We start from the raw sequence: 13,567 nt of genomic DNA, 5'->3' as shown, positions 1-13,567 counted from the left end.
GATGGCTCAGAACCCATTAGGTAGGGACTGGCAGAGCCCTGTGCCCAGCCTCTGCCTCCCCACACACAGAAAACTTGCCCTGCACAGACCAACTCCTTTCTGTGGTCCTGGAAGAGCAGAAATATCATGCATTTCTGGGGGTGGTGGGTGGGCAGGGGTCTCCCTCTGGGACAAGGTAAAAAAACCCAGGGCTCTCACGGCTCCTGGTGTTTACATTGTGTTTGGTGGCACCTGGAGACCAGCACCGGCCAAAAAATGACATAGCAGGAGACACTCCATGTGGCTGCTTTTCCCAGCAGGTAAAGCAGCTAGGGAAGTGCAGGGCATGCAGAGCCAGCCATACCGCATAGGAAACAGCTGGAGCAAAGCAGTTGTGGGGTAGCTGTGGTGGGCCAGCAGCACAGGAGTGTTGTGGCAGTGCCCAGGGAGGCAGCTGGGGCAGGGCTGGGCCGGCATAGGCAGATGGATGCCAAGAAGAGCAATAGCAAAATGTGAGGGGTGGAGCAAGCGCAGATCCAGCTGCAGGGAGTCCCTGGGCAGGAAGGACGGGACAGATCAGCAGCAGAGCAGGGAAAAGGCCTGGGGGGAGCAGGAAGCAGGAGGAAACTGGGGAAAAGTGGGAGAGCTCAGGAAAGGCAGAACCATGAAGGGGTGCAAGAGGCACTGGGCAAACTGTCACTGAGAGGCTACACTCCGCTGCTCCTCCAGACACCACAGCCCCCAGGACACCGTCCAGGCAGGGGTGGGTGCATGGGGACAATCAGAGTCCCACATCCACAGCACCCACCCATCCTGGTGACAGCTGTAAGGAGAGATCCCAGACTGTACCAACACAGCCCATCCTGGTAGCAGCTGCTTGTACTGGGGGAATTGGACCCACGATCCTTGTATGCCGTGGGTCCCCATGCCCTTGGTCCATCTGCTCAGGGAATGGGTGATACAAGTAGAGAGTCCCGCGGTTACAAGGAGCAACTAGGTGGGACCCAGGGGACAGAGTCCCACGACTACAAGCAGCGCCCAGGCAGGGCCCAGGGTAGGGAAGGATCAGAGCACCGTGTACATGGGCTCCGTCCAAGCTGTGCCCCGGTAGCTCGAGTCCCACAGCCCAAGTGGGCGCGTACCGAGATGTCAGCTCGGCACCCAGGGACCCTCCGGTGGCCGGTGCTGGTGCATGCGGACATCGGGGTGTGCGGGACCCCCGCTGCCCACCGGTGTGTTGGGACAAGGGAACTCCGTCCGGTCGCGGCCGTGGGACCCAAAGAGTTAACGGGGTTGTCCCGGACGCGGCTCCGCCCCGCCGGTGCCAGCGCTCGGGGCGGCGGAGGCGCAGCGCAGGGTCCGCGCCGGGGTTCGGAGCTCCGCCGCACCCCCCCTTTACCGGACCATGAACACCGTCCGCCCCGCCGCGCCTCCCGCGCCGCGCCGCCGCCGCCGCCGCCGCTAGCATCGCCCCGGGGACCGGGCGGTGCGGGACGGGACCGGGGTGGGGCGGGGGGGGGACGCAGGCGCCCAGGCGGCGGGGCTGCCCGGCCGGGGGATGTGAATGGCGCTGGGGGTTCTCGGCGGGACCGACATGGAGTGGGAGAAGCTGCCGCGGCGGCCCGGGGAAGGCGAGGGGGAGCCGGCGGGGCCCTGGCCGGGCTGCGGGCGGCTGCGGCCCTCCTCGTACCGGGCGCTGCGCAGCGCTGTCTCTACCCTGGCGCGCATCGACGACTTCTACTGCGAGAAGATCGGGGCCGGCTTCTTCTCCGAGGTCTTCAAGGTGTGCGGGGCGGGAGCGGGGGTGGCGGTCCCCGAGGCATCCCGGCGGGTTTGGGCATCCCCCGGGGAGCGCCGCTCCCACGCATCCCTGCCCAGGCCCGCCGTGGGGTGCGGGGGGTGTGTGTTGGGGGGGCGGGGGGGTCTGGCCTCCCACCCTCGGCGGCTGGGCGAGGTCGTAGGGGTGGTGGCGTGCGGCGGAGACCGGGTGTACCGGGGACCCCCGTCCCCGCCGGGGGTGTTGTTCTTCCATCCCTCTGTGCAGGGGGAGGGGAAGGGCGGCTCTGTTTACAGCCCGGGAAGGCTGAGCGCTCCGAAACGCTGCGGCGTGGGTTGCATCGGGGCAGCGAGGGGCGGGGGTGGGGGGGGGGTCGGGGCACCAGTGGGTTGCGGGGCAGCCCATCTCCGGGGACCCCTGTCAAAAGCCTGGAGCCCCGACCCCGACAGGCCCAGGGTGTGCCTCTGGTAGGGGATGCAGGCAGTGTTTGCAGCCTGTCCGAGGTGATTTCCAGCGTTGCTGGGCCTGCTCCAGCCTGCCCTGGGCAGGTAGCGCCCCACGGGAGGCCCTCAAAGGTGACCGGATTTGGGAGAGGGGTGTGATGCTGCACAGCAGCACAGGAGATGGTCCCCGGCTGGGAGCCTTGGAGCTCCCTTTGTCCTCCATCCTCTCTGGACTGACAGAGTGGGGACACCCGTGTGTGGCCTGCATCCTCCTTAGGGTGCTGGTGGGGTGCTCAGGGTCCCAGCAGCGTGGCAGAGGTTCGTGGTGATGGTACCTTGCCGGCCCATGCAGTACTGGCAGGGCTGAGGGGCTGTGCCCTGCCCTGCTGCCACGGCCACCTCTTCTCCTTCAGAGGGGAGGTGTGTGTACTTGTTTTCATCCTGGGCGTCACTTAAGGCAAGGACTGTCCATTAAGAGCAGCTTTGGACTGGGCAGGACCCCCACCCCCACCCAGCACAGTCACTGAGGTCCCAGGCAGTGCTGTGCTGCGTCCCCTGCGTGGGACCACACTGCCACGTGCAGCACACCTGGGTGGCCATGACCCAGCAGGACCCTGGGGTCCCTCTCCAGCCCTGCCGCTGTTCCCCACTGAGCAGGTAGACCACAAGACCCAGCTCCTCTGCAGCCACAAAAGAGGCGTCCTGCAAGGGGCCACAGCAGGTGTGCGGTGGGGTCCCTCTCCTCTGTGCTCCCTCCTGCCCCTGTGGAGCCGTGGCCTTTCCACTGGCTGGGTTCCTGCTATTGATCTCTGGCTTGGAGTGCGCGGCAACACCTCAGAGCAGAGGGAGGCATTTAATAATGTCAGGCATGGATACAGCTCTTTAATAATGGATGCTTCCGTGTCTCAGCCAGGCCACGGTCTCTCCTTGCCTCGCTGTTTCTGTTTTCCCAGGCCCTGTGAGAGCCACAAAATGCTCCTTCTCTCGCTCATTGTTCATGTTCTTGTGGGGCCACTTGGATGTAAGATTTGTGGGACCGACAGAGGTTAGGGGGGTGGGAGTGGGATCAGGCGGCAGGAGCTGAGGTGTGTGCATGCTGGAGAGGAGGCAGGGGCAGGAGGGGGCCAGATGGGGCTTTGTGCTTGTGTGGTGGGTTGAGTCCAAGAGCTCAGCAGGATGGTGGGGCAGGCCTGGGATCTGAGCTGGGGTTTGGCTGCCTGAGCTTGTGAGGAGGATGGAGCTTGGCAGGGCAGCACAGGACCTGTTTTCCTCCCACATCCCTTGTTCCTGCTGTTGCTTTCAGTGGCCGTGGCTCACAGCTCCCTCCTCCATGTGGCTGCTGGGTCCTGCCTCATTCCAGCCTTGGTGGGTGTGGGGAACGAAGAGGTGACCCGGACATCTCTGTCCCTATGCAGGTAGCTGAGCCCTGGTGCGCAGCTGAGCAAGGGCCGAGCGGGGTGCTGGGGTACCAGCACATGCATCTGACTGTGTTCCCAGCATTAAAGCCAAAGGACTCAGCTACTGTCCCAGGCTTGCCCGTGGGTTGAGCATTATCCCGCTCCAGCCAAGCACTTCTCTCAGAAAGGCTGTGCAGAGCAGACAGGAGACACCAGTAATGAAAAGCTGCCTTTTCTCTGGGGATTGTTCCCATCTGATCCCCTGCTGTGCTGCAGAGCTGGGCTGTTTCCCTCTGGAGCAGCTGGTTCCCATTCCCTTTCCCTATGTGACTTCAGAGGCACCAGGCCCACTTATTTTCTTGGGTACATGGACATTGGAGTGAGCTGCCTATCCATCTCCAATAGACTGAGCAGACTGAGCCAGCTGTGTTTGTGCCAGACATTTTCTCCAGCCCTTGAACCACTGTTGCATCTCTTCCCCAGATTTCTCTCTTACTTTCCTGCGTACGGTCTGCAGCAGATGTGAAGGCTGCCGGCAGCATCCTGGCTTCGCTCTCCCGGGAGCTGTATCTGGACATCTTCACTCATCCCACTCTGCACCTTATGCCCCGCTGTTGCACATCCTTTTGGAGACACTGCTTCCCAGGGCACAGCTCTTCCGTGTGCTCAGCCCAGCACCCCATTTCCATAGTGCCTGGGGCGGGGATTAGTGGCTTCCAGTGCATACAGAAGCTTTGGCACTGCTGCGGTCTGCCCATCTCTGCTCACTTCCCCGCCAACCTTTGAGATTTTGTATTTACTCCCAATTTCCCAGTGCAACTAATGACAACACTCCCTCTCTCTTATCTGCTGCCCTTCATCAGTGGACCTTGCCTTGTTTTACAAAGGAGGGTGGAGTGGCGTGACACAGATCGGGAAACTAAGGCAGGCGGGGAGGAAGTGAATTTGCCAAGGTCAGCCAGTCGCGCAAGGCCGGGAGCAGCCCTCGCATGGCTGTTGACACTCGGGAGCCCCGGGCACTGGAAACACGTTGTGCTGACTAGCCCAGGACCTGCCAGCACCTCGCCTACACTGTCACAGAGTGTGCTCTGGGGTTGCTGGTGAGGGCTGGCGAGGCCCCGGCTCTTGGTGTGCCTGGGGTGCTGTACTTGGGAGCGCGGGAGGTGAGGGCCGCTGATGCTTAAGCATTCATCAGGGGTGGATACTGCGTGCTCTGCTCCTTTTGCTTCCCTGGAGGAAGTCTCTCTTGACTGATTCTGCCTTTTCCATGTGATAAACAGGTATTCCAGTCCTACCCAGTAAAATACCTGTTGTGCTACTGGGATTCCCACGAGCTCAGATGCAGCTGTCACAGACGGCTATGGTATTACCGGCAGCATTGCTAGCTCCCTTACCTGCCCTCCCATCTTTCCCCCACTGGGCTTCCCAGGGCAAGGGGTGCAGGATGATGTCCCTGTGTGACTGTGCCTTGCCTGCGCCAGGCCAATGCAAGGGGACGTGCGCTGAGCGGGGTGATGTACAAGCCTGACCCTGGCATGGAGTGCAGGTGGGCTGGCTGCTGAGACCGCCGGGTGGGGGTACCAATGCGGGGGCTTCATCCCATGTCTAGACGGGAGCACCGGCTGCAGGGAGGGAGCAGGCCGTCTGCTCGCTGTGATTAGCATGCTCTTTAAATAAGACTCTAATTTCCGCTGTTAAAAGAGCTCAGATCCCTTGTGCCCAGGCTGGGGCCACAGCCAGCCCCATCCCATCCCCCAGCCCCGCGCACTGGCAACAGATGGGATGGGGACTGACACACCAGGGCACCCCGGCTCAGCCGTGGTGCCCCCATGAAGCACTCAGCAGAGGGGCCTCGTGGAGTGCTGGGGGGCATTGGTGAGAGGTGAGGACTTGCCTGGTTCCTGGGTGGGGGCCGGCAGCTTGTCCTCCCCCCACACCCCAGCATGGCTGCCCGGCTTAGCTCAGCTCCGGGGAATGTACTGGGATTCCTGGGCACCATGCCAGAGCATGGAGAGGCGAGGGGGGATGCTGTCCTGCCCTGGGAGCCTCTGCTGCCCGCTGCCTTCCCCAGATGGCGGCAGGGAAGGAAACCTCCCTAGCAAGGGGCTGCATCCTACCTGGGGTCGTGGCTTGCTCCCTTCTCTGCTGTGCCTGCTGCCAGAGGGTGGCTAGCACCTGGCTGGACTGGGTAAAATGGCCAAAACCTGTGGGAGGCCGTGGAAAGCCCAAGGGAGCATAACCCTTTCCCTGCCAGCCCAGAACATGCAGGCAAGACAGTAGGACAGGACCTTACAAGCAAAGTCAGGGTGCTGGATGTCCTTGAGGAGGTTGTGTCTGTGTGCGTGGGGCTGGGACTGTCCTGGGAGCTCCTGGGGCCCTCCCTGCCCTGGAAACAGAGTCTGGGAGCAAAGCACCAGGGCAGGGATGTGCTGGCCGGGGCTCCTGGGGCCCCAGGGAGAAATCCCAGTGAAGGGGCTTTCACCGGACCTTCCCTCCCCGAGGCTGGCCGTCCTCCAGGATTGAGGCATTAGATGCTGTGTGGCTGCACTGAGACCTGACCCAGCCTATTGCAATGGCAGGAGGCTTATTAACGAGCAATTAAGCCATGAGCACATCCCAGCTATGTAGGGTTAAGCCAGAGCCTGCCAGGGGGCTGCTCCGTGAGGCAGGGACACTGGCTGCTGACAGGGACCCAGCCAACCCCACGGTGCATGGCCACCAAGTGCCAGCACTGTGAGTGCCGCCTGGCATTCCTGTCGTGGGCATGTGGCGCCAGAGCTTTGCAACCCACAGCCATCCTGGCGGGGCCGAGCCTGCCTGTGCCGTCACGCTGGGTCCTGGTGCTTGGCAGCTGCCGGTGCCAGCCAAACCGACCAAGCCAGTCCTGCCAGCCCCACACAGCGTGGGAAGGGAAGGCAGCGCTGCTGCTGGGCAAGCTGGGTTGGGAGTGCTGGGCTTTGCTCGGCAGCACCGGGTGCTGGGAACTTGGCAGGCCTGGGGTGTCCCACTGGCCTCGTCCAGGCTCTGGCTCCCTTGGCTACTGGCTCTCAAGGAGTTGGAGGGGCAAAGGGAGACCCTGCCCACCCTGCTTTGGCCAGGCAAGTCCCCTCCTTAAAGCCTGCACAGCCACCAAAGCCAGACTGGGAGCCCCATTTCCGTGTCTGGTGCTGCCTCCAGCTGCCCCACGCATGGGGGTGGGATGGAGGGAAGGCAGCAATGGTGGGGATGGGGTGGGGGTGCGCTTTGCCCTGCCTGCTGGTGCAGGTACAGGCAGGGAGACCCTGGGCACCAGGATGGGACTGGCAGCAGTGCCAGGTGCCGCAGATAATGCGGTGGGGTGAGCAGGGAGGACCTGGGTTGCCATTAGATGGGGAGCTCAGGGTGCGCACAGGACTGGAGCAGCTGTGCTCCCCACAGCAGAGGCCACATCCCACAGCTGTCACCCTGGGATGGGCTCTCCCTGAGCCTAGGCATTTTGTCTGGTGCTCAGCGAGGAGGAGGCATGGGGGAACCCATCCTCCCTTCTCCCCACAGCATGGTGGGGGGCCAGGATGGAGACCCACAGTGGCAGGTGTCTGGGGTGTCCCCTCCTCACTCATCCAGAGTCCATCCTGATCTCTGCTGCCACATGGCCCCTGCCCACAGGCCAGGGATCCCAGCTGGCCGGCTGGAGGTGACGCAGGTGTAACCGGAGCAGGGTGCCTATGGGCAGGTGGCTGCTGAATTATTCAAAGACTCTCCAAGAACTCAGTGAGCTGCTAGTGGCACAGCAGCATCCAGCCAGAGTATTGCCTCTCGGTTCCACTCAGCCTAGGGCTGGTTTGTCCTTGGTGCACACAGACACGTAGAGGGATCTTTATAAAGCATTAATTTCTCCCCAGGCCCTTTGGTGGCGGCCAGCTGCTGCCCATACCCTGTTTACTGGGTGCTGGGTATGTCTCCATCTCAGCATACATCCCAGGACAAATGCTCCCCGAAGCAATGCCAGCCATGGGTTGGGAAGAGAGCCCCAGAGTGCCCAGCACACCAGCCTCCCCCTGTTGTGATAGGGACAGGAGTCAAGCTATGAGCAGTATGGGGGACACTGGGGACCCTATCTCCAGCCAGCCCCCCTGTGTTTTGCTCAGGAAGGCAGTCCCTGAGGCGAGGGGGTGTGGGGCGGGCCAGGGGCTGGCACCGGCACAGCAGCCTCAACCAGCATCGACTAAAAAGGAGAAGAGCGGGGAGCTGACAGCAGCGCCAAGGAATGTCTGCGCCTCCGTGCACAGTTCGGTGTGTGATGGGGGGCAGCTGGGATCCACCAGCTTGTCTGCCCCACTGGCTGTTGCCCTCAGGGGGTGTCCCATCCTAGCCCCAGCACCCACTCAGGAGGGGACCCTCAGCACCGGTTCAGCTCCCCCCAGCACAGTGCTGGGTCAGGGGATCCCCTGCTCGTCCCTCACACTGCACGTGCTGGGGGACCACAGAAGGATGAGGGTGTCTGTGTTTGGGCACACTCCCAGCTGCTGTTCCTGGCAGGGGGCCAGGCCCCCAGCTCGCATGACAGCATTAGGCTGGGGACAGCTAAATATACAGCTTCGTCCGAGTGCCTTGCCCCGCCAGGATGGGGTCATGCACTGGGGCAGCGTTAGCCACCCCCAGGACTGGTTTGGGGGGCAATGTGCCCCCTCTATCCTCCATCCCATGCTGGTGGGGTCTGTCTGGCTGGTACAGACTTGAAAAAGCTATCCCAGGTGCCCCCCAGTCCTGCACCTGCCTGTCTTCCAACAGGGCTCAGGTCACAGCTTGCAGGAGCTGCTGTTGTGTCTTCAGAAGGGCTGGGCAGTGTAGCATGGCGGGGGGGGGGGGGGCAGCGCAACAAGTGGCATGCCATGGGGAGGATGGGGATGTGCATCATCAACACTGGGGGTCCCTGGGGTGCTGCTGTGCCAGGAGAGCCCCCCCAAGCCCTAGCAGTCCCTGGGGTGCCCTATGCCTCAGGTGCGTGGAGTGCTGAGCCCCTCCTCTTGGGCTGGGGTAGGTACCAGGTGCAGGCTGGTGTCCGGGGAGGCTGTGGAGGCCCATGGGGCTCAGCCTTCTCTGCACCCTGTCCAGGTGCGGCACCGCCAGTCAGGGCAGATCATGGTGCTGAAGATGAACAAGCTGACCAGCAACCGGGGCAACATGCTGCGGGAGGTGCAGCTGATGAACCGCCTCTCACACCCCAACATCCTCAGGTAGGACCTGTCCCCTGCTGCCATCCCCATTGCCCCCCTTTTCCCTAGCCTGGGGTGGGATCTGGAGCTACAGTTGGCACTGGGTGAGCTCCTGGGGCTGGCCTCCACCATGGCCACCCTCAGATCCCCTCTGTCTCGTAGGTTCATGGGTGTGTGTGTGCATGAGGGACAGCTGCACGCGCTGACGGAGGTGAGAGCGGGGCAACAGCCGTGAGTCTTGGGGTTCCTGCAGGGCTGGGGAGGGTGCAGTGATGGCTATGGGAACACTTTCTTAGCCTGTGGCACACATGCAGGGTGAGATTTAGCAGGGAGCTGTACCATGGGGTGGTTGGCGGATGCGTTGGAATGAGAGATGGGCATCCAGCATTATCGGAGGGAGGGGGGTGCAGTGATGGGATGGTTTGACTCTTCCCATCAGTACATCAATGGTGGGAACCTGGAGCAGCTGCTGGACAGCCCTGTGCCCCTCTCCTGGTCCATGCGTGTCAAGCTGGCCCTCGACATCGCCCGTGGCCTGCGCTACCTGCACTCCAAGGGCATCTTCCACCGTGACCTCACCTCCAAGGTACGGGATGCTCCAAAGCATCCCATTGCCCTCATTGTCCCGTACCTACACTACTTCCCCAGGCATGGCCAGCTGGGGAGCAAAAGGCTGCGCTACCCCGGGCCATCCTGGGAGCTGTCGGTGTGACGGCAGTCCTCCTTTGCCCCCAGAACTGCCTGGTGCGCTGCGAGGCCAATGGCTATACGGCTGTAGTGGGTGATTTCGGCTTGGCAGAGAAGATCCCCACCTACAGGTGCATGGGCAGCATTCACCCATCCATCCCCATCCTTGCAGTGGGGATTTTCCAGCCCACTTGGAGCAGGAGCTGGGGAGGGATGGACATTTGGGGTGCAGCTAGAAGGGCAGGGATGGGGGGCAGCAGGGATGGTCGCTGGCAGTGGGGACTCATGGGATGTGTTTGGGGCTGGCTAGGAGTGGGTGAAGAAGGGAATGGTGTGGGTGGGGAGAGGTGAGTGTGTAGGGTGCATGGAGGAGGTTTAGCGCAGGAAGGGAGATGGAGGTGGTGATTTGGGCTGCCCCAGTGGGAGGATGGGAGGCCGGATGGGGACAGGGGACTGTGGGCAGCCCCTGATGTCCCAACATGTACCCCAGTGAGGGCAGCGAGAAGGAGCCGCTGGCCGTGGTGGGCTCCCCATACTGGATGGCGCCCGAGGTGCTGCGAGGGGAGATCTACAACGAGAAGGTGAGGCTCCGTGGCTGCTGTGTATGGGGCTTTATCCAGGCTTGCACTGCCAGCAGTTTGCAGGATTTGCAGTCCTGGGGGCATTCGGGCACACAGAGGGAAGGAAGTGGGCATCCCTTGGGCGGCAAGGTGGCGGGATCCCCATTGTGGCTTCGCAAGGAGGAGGGCGGGCTGTGGGTTCACAGAATGGTGGGCACATACTTCGGGGCTGCAAGAACCCCACATGACTCCCTGCTCTCTGCAGGCTGATGTGTTCGCGTACGGCATCATCCTGTGCGAGACCATTGCTCGCGTCCCTGCTGACCCTGACTACCTGCCCCGCACCGAGGTGACTCCCTGGGATGGAGGCAGGGAGGGAGGGTGGTGGGCAGCAGCACTGGGGCTGGGAGCCCTTCACGAAATAAGGGGGACCATCCTCCTGTGCTGGGTAGAGTCCCATGTGCAGGAGCTCCCCCACATCACATCTCAGGGCAGGGGTGCTGTGTCACAAATGGTGCCTGGGGAGGGGTGCTCTCTGCTGATAACCTGTCCTCGGAGGCCATAGTCAGCCTGGGTGGGAGAAGGGGACAGCTGGATTCAGGCATAGAGCAGGAGGGATCTGTGTCCCAGCATCCACCAACCTTGGCCCAACTTGGGGTGACCCCAGAGTACCCCCTTGCTGTGCCCCAGCCAGGGTGCTGCCCACAGCCCTGGGTTGCACTCAGTCAGTGTGGGGAAGGGGGACCTGACCATCCCAGGTCCCCCAGGCCATGTGGTGCCCCAGGAAACCCAACCTCACTCTTCCTCCTTTACCTGGCACAGGATTTTGGTCTGGATATCACCACTTTCCGCACCATGGTGGGAATCGACTGCCCAGCGGCCTTCCTCCAGCTCGCTTTCCACTGCTGCAGTGTGAGCCTCCCACCTCCTCTGCTCTTCCCTGCAGGGCAGCTGGGCAGGGCAGGCAGCCTTGCCTGGGGTGCTTGGGGGGCTGTAGACCTGACAGGGAACCCCTCCTACCCGCAGATGGAGCCCACCTCCCGCCCCTCGTTCCTGGAAATCACGCAGTGCCTGGAGGGTGTCCTGCAGCACCAGCCGGGTTCTGAGGGTGCCGGGGCCACCTTCTTCAGCGGTCGGGAGAGCCTGCCTGCACCTGGGACAGCAGCCACGCTCAACGGTACTTGGGTGTCCCAGGGAGAGGCCATAGGGGTGTGCAAGGAGGGGGGATGTGGGGTGTCCCATCCTACCTCAGCAGCTGTAAGGGAAGGGGACGGGGGTTGCATGAGGTCTGCAGGATGGAGCAGTCACTGTTCCCCCCTTGGGGTGTGCCCCTGGGTTGTTGGTGCCCAACACCCTGTGGCACCCCACCACCAGCAGCTGGTGGCAGCTGGTGACCAAGTCCTGTGCCCGTGACCAGGGGTAGCCGGGAGGGTGGCCAGCCACGCTGAGCAGTCGCCCCTACATGAGCTGGGGACACAGCACCTGCAGCTGGACCAGCGCCTGTCCCGCAGCCAGTCCGACATGTTGCCCCTCAAATCACCTGCCCTGCTGTGGCCGCCAGAGCCTTGCAGCGGGGCCAGGACCAAGGAGACACCCGCCCGCGTAAACCCCTTCTCCCAGCGTGAGGACCTGAAGGGGGGGAAGATCAAGCTCTTCGACACGCCGAGCAAGTCGGTCATCTCACTCACCTTCGACCTGCCACCCCCTGCCCCGCTCCAGCTCAGCACCCCTGTGACGCCTGAGCCTGCCATGGAGGTGCAGTGTGACTTCTCGGCTCCCGCTGCCACCCCCCGAAAGTGCCACTCACTGCCTGCCTCCCCAGAGCTGCCCCGCCGGGGGGACCTGGCGCTGGGCGTGGGGTCCCCCCATCCCACTGATGACCCCCAGCCCCCCACCCTCCTTCCTCCTCCAGTTTGGGGACGAGCATCCCCCTCCAGCTCCGGGGTGGAGGAGTGGATGGACTGCGGCCCAGACAGCCCTGAGCCACTGCAGCCCCCACTCCTGCCCCCCAACAGCAATTTCATCCGCACAGCATCCTCGGGTGCCCAACCCTGGCAGCCAGAGCCACGAGCCCACAACGGGCTCCTCTTCAACAACAACCACGTGGTGGTCAGCAAACCCCTGGCTTGGGGCAGTGAGCTGGAGCACGGCTTCTCCGAGCTCAGCATCTCCTGCGCGGCGGCCCTGGAGCGCACAGAGCGCACAGCCATGCTGCCTGGGCATGGCTCCAGTGCCGTGCTGGAGCAGGATGAGGTGCTGGCCTGCCCCGGCTGCTGCCTGGGTCCCTTCAGTTTCAGTTTTGCCTCTGTCTGCCACCAGCCAGCACCCAGCCCGCCTCGCTACCAGAACCTCAACTGTGAGGCCAAAAGCCTCCTCTGCCATGACCGGGGCCGCCACCAGAAAGCCCCGGGGCCGGTGCTGGCAGAGCCCAGCCTGAAGCTGCCAGAGGCACAGTCCTAGTGCTGGGGACCCCAGGGGAGCGGGGCTGTGTCCAGCCGCCCCTCAGACCTCTCCGCCACCACAGCGCCGAGCAGGTGTGGGGACCCGGCACATCTCCATGGTCCATCCTCGCTCACCATGGTGCCCTGTGCTGTGGCCACCATGGCGCTGCCCAGGCGCTTGGGCACTTGTCTCACTGGGATCAGCCTCAGTGGTCTGTGGGGAGCCCTGGGTGTGGGCTGGGTCCCTGCCGGGGACTGAAGTGCAATAACACCCCTGCCCTGGGCACACTGCAGCACTGCCCTGGGCAGCAGGGCTGGTCCCCCATGGGGCCCCCAGGGCTCATACCCTGGATGTGGGACCCCCCCTTCCCCAAGGGCTCACCCCATTGTGGGCTCTCAGGAGAACTGGGAGCCCCCTGCAGCCACCCCAGTCCAGGGGGTGAGCTGGGCTGGGCTGAGGACAAAGGGGTCAGTGTGTGTGTATATGTGTTTTTTTTGGGGATCTTATGAGGCTGGTGTGTGTCCCCATGCTTCCCTATAAGCATGGGGAGCACAACCAGTCCCTGACACGGAGGGAGGCATGCAGGGGTCCATGAGAGGGGCGATGCCCATGGGGCAGTGCACAGGCAGGATTGCCAGTGCTGGCGTTGCCCCCACCCACCCAATGCCGAGGGTTGGGTGCTAAGCCAGCACAGTGCCCCGTGTCCCCCTGGCGCACGGGGTCAGAAGTGGGGTGCCATCCTGGCACTGGGGGGAAGGGGCCAGTGAGCAGCACAGCCAGGCTGCCCAGCCCCTGGCAAGGATGGGAGCCGGCTTTCCTCTCTCCCTCACAATGCACTGGTGAATGCAGAACTCTTGTGTTTTTTATTATTAATAATAATAATTGCTAGTAATATATACCCAGCTTATTTAAAGTGTTCAATAAAAACTGAATGTCCCAGCAACTCAGGCTGCCATTTCTGTCTCTTGAATGTCTGACATGCAGAGGAACCCAGCCCCAGAAGGTTGCACAGGCTTGCCTGCTTGCCTGGGGCTTCTGGGGAGTCCTTCAGGGACTACACGCCAGCCTGGCATAGCCCAAGTTCTCA

At 62.9% G+C, this 13,567-nt stretch overlaps 1 protein-coding gene across 1 annotated transcript; it reads left to right on the top strand.

The window, feature by feature from the left end:
- The first annotated feature begins 1,481 nt into the window (after positions 1–1,481).
- TESK1 (testis associated actin remodelling kinase 1) lies at positions 1,482–13,423 on the top strand. Its single transcript, XM_075078554.1, has 10 exons — positions 1,482–1,762; positions 8,691–8,812; positions 8,954–9,002; positions 9,231–9,377; positions 9,527–9,609; positions 9,969–10,059; positions 10,304–10,387; positions 10,861–10,950; positions 11,065–11,215; positions 11,456–13,423. The coding sequence occupies exons 1-10, from the start codon at positions 1,544–1,546 to the stop codon at positions 12,496–12,498; spliced, it is 2,079 nt and encodes a 692-aa protein (XP_074934655.1). The 5' UTR covers positions 1,482–1,543; the 3' UTR covers positions 12,499–13,423.
- Positions 13,424–13,567: the final 144 nt, after the last annotated feature.

Source organism: Phalacrocorax aristotelis, chromosome Z (assembly GCF_949628215.1).
Source record: "Phalacrocorax aristotelis chromosome Z, bGulAri2.1, whole genome shotgun sequence".
In the NCBI taxonomy this organism is placed as follows: domain Eukaryota; kingdom Metazoa; phylum Chordata; class Aves; order Suliformes; family Phalacrocoracidae; genus Phalacrocorax; species Phalacrocorax aristotelis.
The sequence above is the reverse complement of the archived record's forward strand: the minus strand, read 5'-3'. Positions and strand labels throughout refer to the sequence as shown.

Coding starts and splice junctions, on each gene's coding strand:
- TESK1 (XM_075078554.1), top strand. CDS start 1,544: ATGGCGCTGGGGGTTCTCGGCGGGACCGACATGGAGTGGGAGAAGCTG. Junction 9,378..9,526: donor ACCGTGACCTCACCTCCAAG/GTACGGGATGCT, acceptor CTTTGCCCCCAG/AACTGCCTGGTGCGCTGCGA. Junction 9,610..9,968: donor GAGAAGATCCCCACCTACAG/GTGCATGGGCAG, acceptor CATGTACCCCAG/TGAGGGCAGCGAGAAGGAGC.